General features: G+C 34.3%; 1 protein-coding gene across 4 annotated transcripts in view; it reads left to right on the top strand.

Moving 5' to 3' along the window:
- The window catches only part of AP3B1 (adaptor related protein complex 3 subunit beta 1), a 257,305-nt gene that overhangs the window by 218,217 nt on the left and 18,164 nt on the right, over positions 1-20,924 (top strand). For all 4 annotated transcript variants that reach the window (XR_013445739.1, XR_013445738.1, XM_078067159.1 and 1 more), the window contains exons 23-24: positions 3,456-3,687; positions 8,189-8,273. Coding sequence is in view for 2 of the 4 variants with exons in the window: in XM_078067159.1 (XP_077923285.1) it covers positions 3,456-3,687; positions 8,189-8,273 (317 nt within the window). In the remaining 2 variants the exon portion in view is untranslated. The remainder of the gene's footprint in view (positions 1-3,455; positions 3,688-8,188; positions 8,274-20,924) is intronic.

Here is a 20,924-nt window from a genome sequence, read left to right on the forward strand (position 1 = left end):
TTTGCCCTGGAGGGAGGCATTTTCCTGTTTCCAAAGGCTGTTTGCTCTACAAACATCCTTGAAAAGATTTTCAGGAGCCAAGTTGTTAATACCTTTGCTGAGAAGATGTTCAAAAACATGGGAGACTGCAGAGACTTGTTTCCCAACAACAACAGAAGGGAAGGAGAAGAGGAAGTATGTAACATGTGTGCCCCTAGATGAGGAGTCAGCAAACTTTCCCTGTAAAGGGTCCAGATAGTAAATATGGTAAGCTCTGCAGGTACTCAACTCTACCAGTAAAGATGGTAAGCCCTGCAAGTACTCAGCTCTACCGCTGCAGAGCCAAAAAGCAACCATCAACAATATGTAAATGAGTATGGCTGTATTCCAGTAAAACTTTATAAAACAGACAGCAGGCCATTATTGGCTTGTGGGCTGTAGTTTGCCAACCCTTACCTAAGATGATCTGTTTTGTTCAAACTTGTTAAATATCTACCTTTTTTTTTTTTTTTTTAAATAAGCTCTTATTTTCACAACCCAAATCTAGGTCTTTATGTAATTTATTTATTCCCTTTACCTTGTATTTTGTACATTTAGTAAGATTACTGATATTTATAAAATGCAAAGTCAGAAAAGCCATTCACAGTGTTTACTATCTTAGAATATAAACAGCCACAGATCATACATGTTTCTGGAATATAGATATCTGATGTACAAAATATTGAACTAAAATCTTGCTTTCACATTAGGATTAATTGTATTGCATGTAAAAATTGTTGAAGGATTTATGGAGCTTACTGGTTTTATTGGACAAAATATCACCTATGTAATTCATCTAGATAGTGGAGGAAGTTAATATGATCTGTCTAATCTTAGAAAACAGGTTTAAAAAATCAACATTTCCAGTTAGCCCCTTTCTATAGTTAAAACGTATGTATTATTACCACGAAGTGCTATTTATGAGGCTGTTTATTGAGAATATAGACCTCTCTATTAACCTTTAAGGATTGTCAGAGAGGACCTTTTTCAGATGTTGAATTTACTAGATAATGCTTCTTGAACTTGAGTGAGTATGGATAGAATGAGTGGAAAAAATTATGTATTCCTTTTGCACATCCATTAACACTTTTTAGCAATCATAATAAAGATACAGAATTTTGAGACAGGGTAGAAAAACATATTTGCACTATGTGTCCCAGGATTAGACTGAGAGAGAATCAATAAACCAACCAACACATGTTGCTGGTCTTATGTTACTTAGGGTGTACCCTCCTTATATTTCTAAGCACCTTATATGATCTTTAAGTGCTGATTCCTAGCTGCTTGTAAACCAAACCCCTGCTTCTGTTCTCCTTTTCTTCTACTACTCTACACTTGCCTCTCTCCAGCTTTAAACTTTATTTTCTCATATAATGTGTTGCCCAAACTTTTATGAGTTTTCATAGAGGAAAAACTGGCTTCATCAGCATGTATTTAATGATTTAATGACAATGTGTTTCTGGAACAATGAAGAATATAAAATAAGAATTACTGTCTCCAGTATGTTATCATCTAATTAAAGGAGTAAACATAAGATACTGAAAAATATGATTATACAGTTGAAGGCTTGTGTTTAAGGTTGATTATCATAGCCTCAGTGACATGGGAATTTAAGATTTTTGCTGAGTATAAATTTATAAATATGTGTATATATACTTGGGCAGTCAAACACACACATACATATTCTGTATCAGTTTTCTTATTTTTATGATGTCCATTATATCTTTAAATGAATGTTCCCTGCCAAGGATTGCTGTCTTGGATTATGCTACTAAACTCTCCAGAATTTGTAAAGGAAATAGAACTTAGCATGAGCAATGAAACAAATGAGTTTTGAAAATAATTTTTATACATGGAAAAGAACCTAAGCTTAGAAGTGGAAGTGCTTTGAAAACTAAGTGCTAGACTGCTAGCATCCTCAAAAGGCCAAAGTAGAATGCATAGGCCAGTTGCCCCATTACTTTAGATAGCCAGAATTTAAAATGTACTTAATTATTTGTTATGTTTTAGAAATAAGCTCTTTTGTGCATTTTTAAGATGATAATTTTAAATTGCTCACTCTTACAAGTTGAGCTTTTGGAGAAGGAATACTATATTTTAATGATGCTTAGAAGACACTTCTTATCATTTTGTGTATATGATATTTAACTCTTAGATTTTTGTTGATGAATTTTAAATAACTAATATTATTAAGTTTTAATGTCAGGTATCATTGGTATGATGAACATGTTGAATAGGTTAAAATGTACTCATAATAGAAAATCTAGTTTGGGAGAGCACACTTGTTAGGAAAAAATCTTGATTAGGCCTGTTTAATTACAAATTGATTTTTTTTTTTTTTTGAAGCGTGCCATGTCAGGTCAAGCCACATGCAACACTTCGACTTGGAATGGAAAGATAGCCATCACATGATTTTAGAAAGGACTGTGTTTCTTCACTTAATACGCTCCCTCTGAATCCACTCAAGATTGAGGAGAGAATTTAACTAAAAGAGGCTAAAATTCAACAGAAGGATATAAAGAGATAATTAGCCAAGAAAATACTGGTGGGGTGGTAGGGGATGGAGTGATACAAGACACTTTGTTTTGCCAAACAATTGAATCATATTGTAGGGTTGTAAGAAATAAAACAATGTGGAACTGGTTTAACAACTCAATCAAGGTCCAAAAATGTCTCCCATATACGTTAAATAATGAGAATGTTTGCATTTACAGGTCACTGAGGAAAAGCTAATCATTAAATGATGTTCAGACAATTGGTTAAGTATTTGAAGAAAAAAATTAAGTATAGAGGTCAATATATCTAAATCAGTTCCACACAAATTAAAAATTGCAACCATGAAAGCTCTAGAAGAAAATATAATAGTTACCTGAGCTCAAAGTAGGGAAGATCTTTTTAATCATTAAAGCAAAGGAAGAAACCACCTTAAAGGAGGTGATAGTCTTCATTTTACAGTGAAAGAAATTCAAGGTGAAAAATGTTCAAGGAATTGAGATTGGAAATGAAGGTGCAAGATGTTCGTTATTGGTAGATGATACTATCTTACCGTTCAAAAATCTGAGAAAATCAACTGATAAATTATTAACACTAATAAAATTAGCAAGATGCCCAAATGTAGTGTACCTAGGAAAAAAACTAATGAAATTTATAAACTCTAAAAAAATTGAATATACAACAGCTTATTCTTATTAGGCACATATTACCAAAATATTTTAATATATGTTGCAGACTACAGAAAAATGTTAATGCTGTTTTGAAGGTATTTTCTTTACATTTTTGTATAATTTCTGACTTAATATTTATGGGTATGATATTTGTTACTGTGGCTTATATAATACTTTAGGAAAAATAGGATAGTTAAATGTGTAATTTTTAAATATTTTCTAAGAGAATAACTATAATCACTAATTCATCTTTGTTTTTCCAATGTGCAATAGGTCAATACTCCTGTCTTTGTACCAGTGAAAACTCATGTGCTGCTTCATCGGATGAGTGGAAGAGGACTAGCTGCCCATTATTTCTTTCCAAGACAGCCTTGTATTTTTGGTGATAAGATGGTCTCTGTACAAATAACACTGAATAATACTACTGATCATAAGATAGAAAATATCCACATAGGGGAGAAAAAACTTCCTATGGGAATGCAAATGCATGTTTTTAATCCAATAGGTAAATATTAATTCTCATTTAAAACTTTATATCTGATATTTAAATATATTTGTTTTAAAAGCAAAGTGAAATACATATTATTATTTGTCAATTTAGTCAGTTTATATTTGTTTTCCCGTTTTAAACTGAATTTATCGTTCAAAATGAATGCACTATTTTGTTCTTAGTGAATCAGGTGCCAGCAATGGTAACCAGTAGTGATGAAAGGATGATGCATCTGAAGAAACAAAATTGCCTCTCATTTTACTGTCATCACCTTCTCTCTGCTTCTCTTCCTGGCCAACTTAATTCCCTGCCTGGGTGTAGTCTGCCTTTTTGAATCCTGTCTCCCCTTCCCTGTTTCCTTTCCCATTCCATAAATTGAAAAGTGAAGAGAGCAAAGGCTGAGAGGATGCATGCTATTCTGTTTGTCTTCCTTTCCAGGCACAGACTAGAAAATTGCCCATAGTGTATTACTAATATTTATACACATCATATTTTAAAATATTTTTAATCTGTTGCTACCATTTAGAAATTAAGATGTTTTTACATTAAAAAACAAACCCAGAAATCTCACATTTTTTGGAATGAAGCACAAGATCTGACAGTCCTGGTCCTTTATTCCCACCTGCAACACCACCACCTGATGGAGAGGGGGTTGCCACTTAGATGCACCATGTGCTTTCCAGGTGACCTCTGTGCTCATCAACTGTCATCTCCTTCCATTTTTTAAGTATTTTACCAGAAATATACCTTTCAAAAATTAAGTGTAACAATTGTGTGTTACTTTGAGTTTAATGTAATAATTAGAATGTCTACCTCTATTTTTTCTGTTTGTCTAAGTGAAAACGGTGCTAGAGTTTAGTTGGGAGAAGCTTCAGGCAATAATATCAATTAAAATGGATGTAAGGTTTCTGTCACTGAATCCTTGAAATGTTATCATCAGAAAGGTCCAAATAGTTCCTTTTTATATTTTTTATTTTTTTATTTTGTATTTTTTATTTTTATTCACTTTAAGTGAGCAAAACCTTTTAAGCAGGCAATGGTGCCTTCTTTACTCATTATTTCATTGTAACTCTTCTATTTTTCTTCATTTTCACCCGAGCTCTTTGACATTGTTGAATTCTCTCCTATAGTTTTCATGATTCATTCAGTAAAAGAAGTCACTCTTTGTGTTACATTTTTATACAAAGGAATAAAACAATTCCTAACAGATGACATATGGTAGTTGTTTATAAGCAACCAAAGTAGTTAAAGTGACTTGACTTTAGAAACCACTTTTTTTTTTAAGATTTTATTTATTTTATTTATTTGACAGAGAGAGAGAGACAGCGAGAGAGAGAACACAAGCAGGGTCAGTGGGAGAGGGAGAAGCAGGCTTCCCGCGGAGCAGGGAGCCCGATGCGGGGCTCGATCCCAGGACCCTGAGATCATGACCTGAGCCGAAGGCAGTCGCTTAACCGACTGAGCCACCCAGGCGCCCCTAGAACCCACTTTTAATACACTTTTAAAAATAATTTGGTAATTAAGACACCATTTAATGAATACAGAGTGTCCTGATTTTTATTTACTTTGTCAAGTCAATATATTGGCTAGGAGTTCTAGAATATCCCAATTTGTGTTCTTTTTTTAATGCTTAAAATCCAGCATTTTTTACCTAGTTAAAAAATTAGTTTAAGAAATGTCAAGCAGCTGATAAATGAATTGTCTGAAGGTTGAAAATGTTAGCCAAAGGTTAAAACAGTAGAACAGTATTAACATTTCTTTGAGCTGGCATAATGAGTTGATGAGTTGACCTTTCGTTGGCCTATGTAGAATAGAAGAAATAAATATAATAAATTTCATAGTATGGCCTTAACACAGATATAAAATATGAATCTATACCATTGCTCAGTACTAGCCACAGGCTTTTCTTTTCTTAGGCAAACTTTTAGGACTGTAATGTTTTATTCATTTAGTTGGTATTTTATTGAATACCCTCAGGATATAGAGTTCTTTCCCATGCAGTAACACCATCTAGTTTCTTTTATCAATAGATTACAGTAGTGTTACAGAGTATGATATATCTTAATTAGTCCTCCAAAAACATCTTAAGAATACAACAAAGAACAAATACTATATTTTAATGTTTTTTGTGAAATGAGGGAAGACATTTATTTAATAAGCACATATGCATATGTTAAGGAGTCCAACAGCTTCCTTATTTGTCACCAGTCTGTTTTCCTTTTTGTCTCTAATATGTCCATAGTATGACTTTGGTTTGGATTTTCTCCTGCCTTTACCATGAAACTGTATTTGTTACAAGAGTATTAGGAATAATGTGCCATGCCATTTTTCTCAAAGAGACCAAGTACATAAGAGATTTAAAACACACACACACACACACACACACACACACACACACACGCCCTTAGGGTTTCTGCACTATATTCAGTGACTTTATGTTAATAATTGACAATTTTGAGTTCAGCTAATATTTTATTAGTTACTGGACAGCTGTCATATCAAAGTCAATGGAAGCCTGTGTGATTTCTTTTTCATTATTAATGGCTGGTGTAGTAGAGCCCATGTTTTTCAGCCGTTTCTGTATAACCCTTTTATGTGTATAGCATTGATCCAGAGGTAGCATCCAAATACATAAACTTCCCCAATGTAGTAGGCTTCAAATAATATAAATCCATTATATAAGTAATTTTATGCTGATCACTTTGCTCTTGAAGCATTCATATAATAAAACATGCCATTGATCATGAGCTGTCCTCCAGAATTAGCGTGGTACTAAGCTCACAGTTAATTATCTTAAGACTGAAGATGGTACCAAACTGTGTCAAAGAGTGCTATCAACAAGACGTCTTGAAAACTGTCACTTTGTCAAACGAAATACAAGGATACATGATGTAGAGAGATCTAAATCATGAATGCCATCATGTTTTGGAGATGACAGCATTTGCTACCTATGTGTCAGCTACAAATAATATTGAGACCAAACCCCAATATATCTGTGGCACAGAAGAAAGCATTAAGGAGTCACTAAAGTATATGACTAAGCAGTGTGACTGACAGAGCTGTGAACTGATAAGGTGTAGCTTTAGGAGAAATATAAGAAAAATATCATTGCAGTTACTTGCTCTACAATAAAGCCTGTTTGCTAAAGATTTAGGCAGCAAGTCTTCTGGTACTTGTGAAGCATCCTGATAAATTTTAGGTTTATAAACAAATGAAGTTCAAATTGGAATCAGCAAACCAACATACATACCACTAGCAAACCAATAACATTTTAAAATCAGCATCAAACAATTACTCTCTAACAATCCTGATCTTCATTGAACCTGTGAGACATAAATATACTTCTTCATATATTAAGCGTATTGAATTATTATTTGTCCCATCTGTACCATCATTTCTGTCATGGTTAGCATTAAATGGCAAACCATACTTATCAATAAGCCCTTTGATAGTCATAGTCTACAGGATTAGAGTATCCTTGCTAAAATATAACTACATCTTATTAAGATACATAAAGGTAAATATAAAGCTGCTGTATAGTATGCAGTTATACTGAAGACTTTGAGCAAGGTGGAAATTAAAAGTGGATGGTTTCTGTGTAAATCTATAATATATACTTTATACTAATATTTAGCACTAATATTACATATTAGTATAAATATATATTATATTTATTATATATTATATGTTACATATATATTATACTATATATTTAAGATCCCTCATTATTCTAATGTATAGCCAAACGTTGGAATCATAAGAGGAATAAAACGTTGTTCATCTTGAGTTTCATCCTTGTCAACTGAAAAGTACAAGTATTGTCTATTGATACAGTTATTTCCCATTCTTGCTTAGTTGATAGATGAAGCTTCGGAAATTCTAAACCTATAAGATACCATTTTATTACTTGTTTTCTCATGATCTAATCTGCTACTAAATTTTCTTCCAATAATTCTTCAAATAATGCAACTAGACTTACTACTTTAGTTCCTATAATGCCAGTTGTCGTGGTTAATTTCTGAATACAAATTGATTTCTTCTTTCAGCTTTGCTTTAATTTGCATTTTTAAATTTTGGATTTTTATTTCCACTTGAAATCTGGAACATGGTTTAAAATTTATGTTTTATATCTAGAATAAATATTCCATAGTTGTAAGTACATAATCTCTTAAAAGCACCCAGAGAGTCCTTTATAGTTGTTCCAAACAGGATTACATTTATTTCCTTCTCACCTTCAGTACCTATAAAGACAATATCGTAAAACATGAAATGATGTATTTCTGAAACAGATAGAAATACATGCAGAATTAAGTAATGGAAAAGAAAGCCTTCAAGCAGAATAGTGAAATTACTTTATAATTTGCTTTAATATTCTTAGTTTGAAATTGTTCTTATAAGCCATCATTAAATTTGACTGTTTTAACCACACTACAAACATTACATAAGTTTTCAGGGTTTAGTTTACCTCTTTTTCACATCCTCCATGTTTTCATGTCTAAATTGTCTTATTTCCTAGAATCTCTTGAGCCTGAGGGATCCATTACTGTTTCAATGGGTATTGACTTTTGTGATTCCACTCAGACTGCCAGTTTCCAGTTGTGGTGAGTTCAATTGTTCTCCTGTATTTTATATTACCTGTAAAGGATAGCAGATCAAAAGCTAGGCTTTCTACAGCTTTTCTCTTTGAGAGACAAAACATTTAAACAAATGTGCTTTTCTTTGGCAATGATTAGACTACAATGGAATAGTTGTACAAATTGTAGCATATGTATTTTTAGTATTTGTTACACACTAGCTATTACAGTCAGCCATATATGATTGAAATTCACAGTTAAAGTAAGAAGCTACTGCTGAATGATTTTTTAAATTATTAACTCTGCAGTTTTAAAAAATTCATGAGGAAAATTCAGGAGAAATTAAAAATTTTAGTAATATTGATTACTAGAGGGCTGAGCACTAGCATCCACCCCTCTTTTTTGCCCCAAATCTACTGCAGAGAAGATATCTTTTCAAATATCCTTTATGTTATCTTGAGCCTCTTAAGTAGAGAAGTATTGATTCTGTCAGTACCTAAAACCCATACATTTTCCCCCTTTTTACTTTATTTTTCCCCTTTTTACTTTAGTTTACAAACTGCCTCTGATAAAACTTGAAAGAGAACATTTATGCAGTTGGCAAAGGTTTCATGGGTGAATACTGTTCAAAAGAACCTTTCTAGGATTGGGTTTTATTATTGTTATCATTTTCATGTAATGTTTTATACATTTCTAATGAAGTCCAGAAATTATTAGCAAATTAATACAAAGCCATATTCATCCATCTTTAAGAATTATCTTTGAACTCTTACATTTTTCTGATCTAGGATCTGATTTGTTACTTTGAAGTTGCTTTGTTTTTATTCTAACAAGTATTTAAACATTTATCTAAATTTTAGTTAGCTTACAACAGAATTTGTTATGATAAAAATCACCGAGTTTAGGCAATAGACATTTTTAAATAAATTTATGGGTTAAATATAGTGAACTTTTCTTTTGCATGTACCTATTCAGTTTACCAGTAATTCAGGCCTAATATTGTACCATTTATTGCTGAGAACCTGCAATGATGAATATAAACAATGTAGCATAACACATTGATTTTATGCAGATCATCACCTTTATGTTTTGGGAGGTCTGCTATGTTAGTGATATATAAAAACTGATTACTTTTCCCAACATTGCCTAGTAATTGTTTATTATTTTTCTATTAGACAAACAACACAGATCAATATTACTGAGCACAAGACTATGAGTAACATCACTCTAAATAGATTTGCCTCCAACACCAGAGGTATATTCATTTTCGTGATTTCAACAATGTGAGCCCAATGACAAAGCTCATGCACCAAGTTAGGGCAAAATTAAGAACTAAAAAAATTATTTTTTTGTTATCAAGTTATATAAAGAACCTGCTATATTTCTATATAATGAGGTGGGGGTTCTTAAATATATTTTCATTACAGGGATTTCCTCTGTAGTTCCATTGAACAAGATTTGCATTTTATCTTTGATAATAAACTACGTCCCTTTAGGGATAAGTATGTAGGTAGTGTTTGATTTTTTGTCCTACATTGAAGAGTGTATGTGAACAATTTTTTCTCAGTTTCTTTTAAACTAATTTTAGGAAAATGATGTATTTATGTTACATAGAAAATAGCCTTAGCTATTATAAGCACTTATATTAATATGTTTTTCTGTTGTAAATGTATAAATTATTTTAGATTTTATTGAATGCATAAACATACTAGATCAAAAATTATTTTTTTGTAGGTTCCAAAAAGAACACTTTGTCTTGCATCAAATGTAATTGATCCTGAAGCAATGTAATCACAATTACTCACTTTCTTAATTGGCCTGCCCAAAATCAGAAAATGGAAACCGATCGACAGTGTTTAAATCAATAGCTTCATAGTAGTGCTAGTGGGGGTAGGGAGATAGCAGTAATGGGTAGATCAATTGGTCTTAGATGCCAATCACTGACTGTGCCTTTTGCATAGTAAATAGCACTTTTTGCTTAGTGATGTGCTGTATTAGTCTTGGTAGCTCAATAAAAAGGGAAAAAAAGCAAGAATGGCTGATATTGAATTTTTTCCTCGAAATACATTATACAAATCAATAGGTAAAATTATAGGTAATAAGAACATATTTGGTAAGAAGCCTTCAGAAATGCTGAGAACATGGACTGTAAGCCTTTCAGATACACTTGTATTTATTAAAAGAAAAGAAACAGGAGTAAAATGATTCTACTTTAGTCTCTAGATTATTTCTATATCATTATAGTTATATGATACATATATAGAGATAGAACTATTATATGTAGTTATATGAATACTTGATAAGTGTTAATGTCTCTTTTTTTGCTTTGCATTTTAAATGGTCATCAAATTAAGTCCTTGATTAAATTTATTGAGATTTAAATGTGTATAATATACGTAAATGTATCTCTCTAAACGTAGATGTAGTGCATAAACAGGTCTCATGGAGATATTAATGTGGTAACTGGTATGAAAAATAATATGTCTTGGATCAAATTAGAGGGCTGAGCACTAGCATCCACCCCTCTTTTTTGCCCCAAATCTACTAAAAAGACAGAAACACATTCTTTAAAAGAGAATGGATACTAAAAACAAAATGAAACAATGTCATTAGCTCACCAGAAATTGTGAAGAATTGTTGGCATTTAGAAAGCAAATGGGAGCATATAAACAATAACAGAGAAAATTAAAACCACAGAGCAAAACACTCACCCAAGAAAACAATGGTAGGAACAAATCTAGCAGAATATCAAGCACAAAGTGAACAAGTGAAAAGAAAAGTTAGAGTAAGACAGTCATCGGGAAATCGAAGAACTACTTCCAATCCCCAGTTCTCCAGCCTTACCCTAGCAGCAGGCAACATTCACATTTAGTCAGAGATCTAAAAATTACACTGTAAGGAAAATGAACTACTTTCCTGGAAGGACTTTTGGTGCTGATGTGGGGGCCTAAAACAACAGCAGAGTTTGAGTTTGTGGGAAGGAGGCAAGGATGATCAAAGATGAAATAAAATGCAGTTCTATCCAAGAGAGTAATATTCTCAGTTCCCTACCACTAGAGCAAGTCACTCTTAAACCTGTTGTTGGAGAGAGAAGGCCATTGCCTGTCTGCCTCCCAACCTCATATCTGTGTAACCAGTCATGTCTCACCCACAAGGAAACATAAGTTAGCCCACCAGAGAAGTGGAAACCCACAGTAGTAGTACTATGTATCAAACAATTGCAGTGTACTAGGCATTTTTCTAAACACTTGTGTTGTGTTAATTTATTTAATTCTCAGAACAGTCCCATGAGATAAGTATTACTATCCCATTTTAGAGGTGAATAAACTGAGGCACAGGAAGAGTAAGAAACTTGTCTAACATATAGCTAATAGGGGCACCTGGGTGGCTCAGTTGGTTAAGTGTCTGCCTTCCGTTCAGGCCCTGATCCCAGGGTCCTGGAATCGAGCCCCGCATTGAGCCCGCTTCTCCCTCACTCTATTCCTCCCCCCCCCCACCTTTGTTCTGTCTCTCTCTCTCTCAAATAAGTAAAGTAAAATCTTTTAAATAAATTTCTCTTTAAAAAAATTAATAAATAACATATAGGTAATAGATAGCAGACTTGCTCTGTGTGTTAATTAAACCAGTCCTTCATCATGAATATAAATGCACAGCTTAGAAGAACCAGACTTTTGAGGGGAAGCATCAGTTTGAAGGGGAAGGCTCAAGGTCATTATAAAGACTCACCATGAAGGGATTAGACAATTTGAGAAAGAGAAGAGATAGCTTTAAAAATTAAAACTAATCTAAAAGAATACTACATCTGTAAAGTAAGAACATACTGCTTGTTTTGAAAAAGGAGCAATTAGAAAATTTTAAATATATTCTTGGAAATTTAAAAACATAGTGCCAAAAGAAATTCATCAGATGCATAATAGAAAGCACACAGCTGAGTACTGATTCAGTGTTCTGAAAGAGCGAGTCAGTGAAATCAACTGGAATAGAGAGCAAAAAGACATGGAAACCATGCAAGAAAGGTTAAAAGAATTGATTTGTCTAATAAATCTAGAAGGAAAGAAAATAATAGAGGGAAGAAATAATGCATAAAATATAGAAGAAAAATTTTCCCAAACAAAAGAAATGCACAAGCCTTCAGATTGAAAAGACCCATCAAAGGTCAAGCAGGATGAATGTGATCAACAATCAGAAAGACCATATTCTGATGAAATTTTTGATAAGGAGCAAACCACGGTTATCTTTCAGAATGGAAAAAAAAAAACAACTTACCTGAAAAAGAACAAGATTGTGAAGGGAGTTTGATTTCTCATCAATATTGTCATCATTTCTGGTGGTTAGAAGGCCAAGAACATGACCTTTAAAATTTTAAGGAAACCAAATAGGCATTTTTCAGACAAGCAGATTCTGTCAGTTTACCACCCACAGACCCTTTCTTTGAAAGGATTACTCAAATATATACTGTAGTAAAAGCCTTTGTTTAATGTGAAACAGAGAAAAACCCAGAGCCCAAGAAGAAGTAATGGACAAAGAATTCTGCCTGTAAAACCTATCAATGTGTAAAATAATCATTCACACAAAATGTAGAAAATAAATTTTAATAATAAACCGGAACCAAAATCCCAACATGGACAAGTTTGAGAAGGAATGATGATGTTTGGCAAAAGGATTTATTGATGGCAAAAAGAAGCTTAAATATGATTTAAAATATTAAAGCTACCCTCTAAAATAATGGGAATATGAGCTGTAATAACTCCAAATGACTAGAGGTAAGAAGAAAAGGAGGGATTAAAACTTGATCACTTTAACAGAGGAGAAGAAAAAAGCATGGTAAATAGAAAACAGAGTAATGTGGCTGGAAGGGGCCACACATACCACACATACTAGTTACCATGATTCATATCAGTAGGGTAAATTCCATTTACATTAAATATGTAAAAACAAAATTCAACATAATGCTGTTATAAATAAGCATAAGAACCCCACCTTAAAAGAGAATGACAGAGGGGCACGTGGGTGGCTCAGTTGGTTACTGGGTGGTTAAGCGTCCGACTCTTGATTTCACCTTAAATCATGTTCTCAGGGTCATGAGATCAAGGCATGCGTTGGGCTCCACACTCAGCATGGAGTCTGCTTGGAATTCTCTGTCTCCCTCTCCTTCTGCTCCCCTCCCCTTTAAATAAATAAATAAATAAATCTTTAAAAAAAAAGAATGAAAGAAAAATTGAGGATAACAAGATGAAATATGTGTGTATGTTTATTATCAGAAAGATGATAAAAAGAAAATAGGGCAATACTAACACTAAAAAAATTTTAAAAGCACTTCATATTTAGAAAATGTCCTATTCGTTGCAGTCCTCTACAAGAATATAAGTTACAAACTTTTTAGTAACATAGCTTTATAATAAATAAAGCAAAAAGTAATGAAATTCTAGGAGAAATTGACAAAGCCATTTGTCAACAAATCAAAGAGGAAGATAGATATTTAGATAAACATTCAGGTAAATATAGATACATACATAACTTCACAAAATTTCAGTAATTCAGTTATCTGACTTGATCTAAGATACGTGTATTTTTTTTTCCTGACTACAAAAAATACACATTTTTTAAAAAAGGATAGAATGATCAAAAAAAATCAGAAAAACTTCAGGGTAATATGATTAAAGATTAAAAAAAGGCGTAAGGGGGCGCCTGGGTGTCTCAGTCGTTAAGCATCTGCCTTCGGCTCAGGTCGTGATCCCAGCGTCCTGGGATCAAGCCCCGCATCAGGCTCCCTGCTCCGCAGGAAGCCTGCTTCTCCCTCTCCCACTCCCCCTGTTTGTGTTCCCTCTCTCATGTGTCTCTCTCTGTCAAATAAATAAATAAAATCTAAAAAAAAAAAAGAATAGGACCATACCTTTAAATAAATAAATAAATAAATTAAATAAATAAATAAAGACATAAGATTAGAAAAGAGGAAGGTGATAAAAAACAAGATCTTCTGAATTACAAAATAATACTACACTCTATTATTCTATAGAATTATATTCTATACCAGTGGATTGAAATATTTAGATGAAATGAATGGTTTCCTAGAAAAAATATGTTAGGCATAAAATTGATTAAATTGTACCAGAACTTCAGAAAAGAGATAATCTCTATATTATTTAAACTTTTCTAGATCAGAGAAAAATAAGGAAAGTATCCATGTCATTCTATAAAGCTCAGCATCACCCCGATTTTATTTTATTTTATTTTTTAAAGATTTTATTTGTTATTTATTTGAGAGAGAGCTAGCACAAGCGGGTAGGAGGGCAGTGGGAGGGAGAGGGAGAAGCAGACTCCCCACTGAGCAGGGATCCCCATGTGGGGCTCAATCCCAGGACTTTGAGATCATGACCAGAGCTGAGGGCAGACGCTTAACCAACTGAGCCACCCAGATGCCCCCACCCCGATTTTAAAACCTGAAAGGATAGCACATGAGTGTACATACCACTTGGTGTTGTAAATTCAAACCACTTCTGGCCTTACAAGTTACCTATTACCACATGAAATAGCAGAAGCATTCTCTTTTAAGTCAGAGAAGCAAAAGAAGGTTACCCATTTTCAACACTATTTCACATTATATGGAAGTTCTAGCTAATATAGAAAGACAAGTAAAAACAGAAGTAGAAATCCTAGAAAGGAAGAGATTGAATTATTATTTTTATCCAGTATAATTATCAACCTAGAAAGTCTTAGAATCAACAGAAAATCTAATTAATGAGTTTAGAAAGGTGGTACAAATCATTAAATGGAAATTATTAGCATTTCTATATAACAGGAATAACCAGTTTTAAAACATTACGAATAAAATTATTCTATTTATAAGAACAGCAAACGGAATAAATTAACAAGAAATACTTACGTAGGAATTAAAAAAAAAATACCGGAAACTTTCCTGAAGGGCATGAAAAGAAGATATAAGTAAAAATAATACATATACTGTGTTCCTAAATGGGAGACAGTACTTTTCCTTCAAATTAATCTTCAACGTTAGCGTGATTGTAGGCAAAATTCCAGTAGGGCTTTTTCAGGGAACTTGACAAATTTTTAAAATTCAACTGGAAAAGAAAATGTCATAAATCATAAAAAATTATAAAAGTATTCAAATGTAATATACACAGATGTTTTCATACTCTTTGGGGGCAAATGTCTTAAGTAAAATACAATACTCGGAACAATAAAGAGAAAAATGATCAGGTTTACCTCTTAAAATTTTAAACTTCCCTACAAAGAAGAAAAAGTAGATACCATAACAGGTGAGAGATGGTGAGAAAGTATTGCAGCATGTGTAGCAGACAAAAGTTTAATAACCAGAATATGTAAGGAACTCTCATAATCAATGTAAAGGAATTCAATAAAAAGGTGGAGAAAGGCTAAGGACAAGCAGTTTACAAGAAAAGAAATGCAAATGGCCAGTAAACACAAGATGTTCAGCATCACTAGTAGCAGAGAAATGAAAATTAAAACATTTCACCAGTCAGATTGGCAAAGTTTTTAAATAAGTTTAGTATCTGACATTGACAAGGTAAAGACATGTGTTGTAGTATACTGTTTATGGGACTTTAATTGACACCAGCTTTTTTAGGGCAGTGGCACCACCAAAATGCTAAATGTTCATACTCTTCTACTTAATGTCCTTTTCAGGGTATCAGGCCTAGGGAAATATTGGTGCTTGTGCAGAAAATAGATCTAGCCAAGGATGTTAAGCATTTGTTTACAGTAGGGAAGATTGCAAATGAGACTCAATAGGGAAATGCTGAAATAAATTATTATACAACCCTATTATATATGTATGTAGGTTTTGAGTATCTGTTAGGGATTAAGCACTATATTGGCTATGTTGTTTCATTTAATCATTAAAAGTAGCCTGCAAGGTAAGTGCCATTTTTCTTAACTTCGTAGATAAGGAAACTCGAGTTTCACAGTGGTTAGACTCCTTGCCCATTTTCTCTTACCTAGAAATTTTATCAATTTGGATCCCATGAGTTTGTGAAATGAAATTGCACGTAGTACAAGTATGTGCATTACAGTTAAATATAACAGGTGGAATCTTGTATTACATTAAACTATTATGCCATTTGATCGCATGTAACTAGGCTGTTTAGAGCTGCCTAATAATAGTACTTTGTTGATCTGTTAATTCCAGTAGATGCACATGTATCATTACTTATTTTCACCATTCCCTATCCATGCCAACATATCTATGTTTAGCCTCACATTCAACCAAAGGGAGATGAGGAAAAAAGAGGTGGGGGAAAAGAGAAGGAAAGCTGTAAGGAGAGAGAAGTAACCAACAAAAAAGGGCAAAATGATAAAAAAAAAAGAAGAAGAAGATAACAGGAAGGGAAAAATGAAGGGGGAGAAATCGGAGGGGGAGATGAACCATGAGAGACTATGGACTCTGAGAAACAAACTGAGGGTTCTAGAGGGGAGGGGCGTGGGGGGATGTGTTAGCCTGGTGATGGGTATTAAGGAGGGCACATATTGAATGGAGCACTGGGTGTTATATGCAAACAATGAATCATGGAACACTACATCAAAAACTAATGATATAATGTATGGTGATTAACATAACATAATAAAATAAATAAAAGTCATTCTAAACTGTTTAAAATAAAGGGCAAAATGGTAGAAAAGGAGACACATAGAAAACTATGGAGGACATCCTAGAACACTAATATAAATGAACACTAATAAAAATATAAATGAAAGTAAAGTTTCCCCAAAATAAAGAGGGAATATTCCACCTTACTCCATTCTAAGCCAAACCTTGCTTAGAAGCTAAAACGGGCTTATGAAGTATGTTAAATGCTAGTTATATTCATTAAATTTTGCATTCACTTGTGTGTAACAGAAACCCAAATGGGGGTCTCTTAACCAAATGGGGTTTATTATTCTGCAAGTACAGGAACAGAGGTCAGCAGTTAAGAGCTGCTGAAGTAGCTCCACAATGTCTTCTGGGTCTTTCCAGCAGGTTTTTTTTGGGGGTGGGGGGGGGTTTCATGTGCTAATTTCATTAGCATGTGCCTGCCAGTCCTCATGGTCACAATATGGCTGTTCTACTCAGGCTTCTATCTGCATTCCGGCCTAAAAAAAGGAAAAAAACGAAGTGACATGGAGAGAGGAGCCATGTCTGTGTTGGAAAAGCCAAACTTTCCCAGAAATCCCCGGCAGACTTCTGTTTATGTTTCATTGGTTGTAACTGGGTTACTTGATCACTCCTAGCCATAAGAGAGGCTGAGACAAACAGTGTTTCAGTTGGGCACCTTGTCTGCCTGAACAAAGTCAGGATTATGTCAGGAAGGAAGAAAAAAAATAAATACTGAATAAACATAAGTAGTATCTGCCACAACAGTGTTCCAATTTTATTTACATTTGCCTCGTCTGTCCTTAGTTTTTCATACATAACATTAACCATTTTACCAACTACAGAAAATAAAATATCATTAGCCAAAAGCAAAACATACGCAGTTAAGTTGAGGCACATATATATTGCAAATTGCTAGTGGGGAAATATCAGGATCACTTTTTCCCCCCAAACTTAAACCTGCTGCTTACCCACCTACATTTTCATATATGCTTTAGAAGGAAAATCTTTCCCTTCTTTCCCTTCTCTCCCTCCCCTCTCCCTGTACAGCTACCTTTGTTTTGTTTTGTTTTAAGATTTTATTTATTTATTTGAGGGAGACAGAAATCAAGAGATCATGAGCAGGGTTGTGGGGAGGAGGCGGAGGAAGAGGGAGAAGCAGACTCCCCACTGAGTAGGGAGCCCAGTGGACCCAGGGCTCATGACCTGAGCTGAAGGCAGACGCTTAACTGACTGAGCCACCCAGGCGCCCCTATACAGCTACCTTTAATCAGTGGCACAAATGGTATCCTTCAGGACTGTTGGGAAGGAATCATTTCATCTGTAATTAAAAAGAAAATACAGTGGCGCCTGGGTGGCTCAGTCGTTAAGCATCTGCCTTCGGCTCAGGTCATGATTCCAGGGTCCTGGGATCGAGCCCCATATCGGGCTCCCTGCTCCGCGGGAAGCCTGCTTCTCCCTCTCCCACTCACCCTGCTTGTGTTCCCTCTCTCATGTGTCTCTCTCTGTCAAATAAATAAATAAAAATCTTAAAAAAAAAAAAAAGAAAAAAATAACGATAGTATAATATAATTTCACCCAGTGGTCCGGTTTTAATTGTATTCCTCTATTAGTGAAATATTTCTACTATGCCCTCCCTACATGTATAAATATACTTATATATATTATATATGCCATATAGCTCATATATATTACATATTTATATATATTATACATAAATTGTATATATAAATTATATGTGTGTGTGTGTGTGTGTGTATAGACACACCTATCCATTTACTCCATCAGCCTTTACATATTTCTTCCAATATGATTTAGCCTTCTACTACATTAGGTGTGGTCTCATCCTTCAAGTGTCTTACCCTCAATACCTCTCACAGTCTTAACCACTTCTCCTCTGCTGCTTTGGGAAGAAGCATCCTGCTGGCTGACCGGTTCACCTTGTTCTTGTGCTATTAATCCCAACCTTATTTACCTCCTCTAAGGCCTTGCTCTATCAGGTATTCCGTAGTTTCTTTATCTCCACTGGCTCTTTGCCCTCAGCCCATGTACATGCTCAGGTTTCGTTCAGCATTCTTTCGCCTCTGCATCCTCATGAAGCTTCCACTGCTTTCTGTTCCATCTCTCAGTCTTCCCGGTCACCCTTCAACTCAATGGCATTCTGCATTCTTTCCATCTGAACTGCCTTGCTTATTAGGTCCGCAGTCACACTTGCTGCTTTTTATTCCTCTTTGCATTATTTGACACATTTTCTCCCTGACCACTCCTTGCCAGTTTCTTCTGCAAGTTGCAGTTCTTCCATTTCTACTTAAATGTAGGTCCTCCCCAGGTTTCCACCTTATCCTTTCTCTTGGTATATCATCTTTTCCTCTGTGATCTTATCTCTTTGTAAGGCTTCAGCTCTTCCCTTTACCGTTTTGATTACTTCCAAACTCATATATACTGCCCTGACCTCTTTTCTGATTCTTGATATGTATTTCCAATTATCTGCTAAGTACCTCTTCCTGGATAATTCAGTGGTTCTCAAAATATAACATGATTAAAGTCCAATCATTTTGTTTAATCCCCAAAACTCTACTTCTTCACTAGTTATCATTCTCCCAGTTTTTCATGTTATAAGTTTCAAAGTCCCTTCCATTCATCGCCATATCTATCCCTTTTAATTCTAAAATACCCCCATCTCCCCTGTCCTCAGTGCTACCTACCCTAGGAGTGCAGCCCTATAGAGCAGAATAAAAAAATAGATCTAAAGCAGCATCATACAGCAGACTTTGGAGTAGGATAGACCCGAGTTCACATCCCAGTACTGCCACTTACTAGCTGTGTGACCTTGGATGTGGTGTTTAACTTCTCATCAAAAAGTTGGGAGGTAACAGAAGCTATCTCAGGAACATTGTTAGGAATTACTAAAATAAAACACACAATGTAAAAACCCCTGCCTAGACTATTAAATTAGATTCCTAACTAATCTACTGCCTTGGTTTCTCCTCTACTCCATCTTACACACTGCCACCAGAGTTTTTGAAATACAGTGGGATCATTTATATTCCCCTGTGAAAAGTCTCTGGTAGTTTTCCTTATTTGTTCAAGAAACATTGGAACACATTTGTCTTAGTTATATGCGTGAAGTAATCATACACTTTGTCATACAAATCAGGACACTTGCGAGAGTGAAGGGAGACCTTAACTGAACAGGATTTCAGGACAACAACCACAAACTGGGACTGTCCTGGGAGAAGAGGGGTGAATGGTCATGAATGTAGATGGTATTCTTTACAGTGCGCCCCCAGCCTCATCTGTTGACATACCACACTGTTCACCATTCCCAAAACAGAGGTCTAGAATACCTGGAATGCCCCTCTCCCTCTTGTTGGAAATGTATGTTTACCTTACTTCTGCAGAATTAATCAGTCCCTCTTCTGTGGACTATAATACTCTCCACATATCTTTAATGTAGCATTTACCATTTTATAAATGTAATTGAACTCTTCCTCTCTCACTGACTTACAAGCTTTTAGGGTCAGTCTCACTTGTCTTTAAATCAATCCCCAGGTACTTGCACAGTACATGGGATCTAGTCTGTATTCAGTAAATGTATATTGAATTAATAAATAAATTGGATTTGTTGGTTTGCCTTAGACAATCCACATGTGAATAATTCAAAACATTCTTTTTTTTTTTTTTTAGTCTGGTCTTTGCCTTGTTCCATAAAAAAATAAAAGGCAGCTTATAAGAATACATTCTATAATAGCATAAACATGGATTTTCTTTTTTTCTTTTTATGAAGTGTTTCTTGACTCATGTTTGTTATTTTTTTATCCACAGTCCCCATCTCCCTGTCCACCTTTCCACTGGCCATGAAATGCAGTTCTGACATGAAGTAGAAGTCCTTTTGGGGACAGAATCTTTCCTGATAAGAAGGAATAGAAATAAAAAAAATTTTAAAGAAATTTTAATAATTTTTTAGAGAGTAATGTCTGTACTAAAATTAAAATAAATGCACTCAGTATTATTACTCTATCTGATATGGGTACAAAGTTGCCCTTCCTAAATTCTTCATATCCTGTCAT

Source organism: Halichoerus grypus, chromosome 2 (genome assembly GCF_964656455.1).
Source record: "Halichoerus grypus chromosome 2, mHalGry1.hap1.1, whole genome shotgun sequence".
Taxonomy (NCBI): domain Eukaryota; kingdom Metazoa; phylum Chordata; class Mammalia; order Carnivora; family Phocidae; genus Halichoerus; species Halichoerus grypus.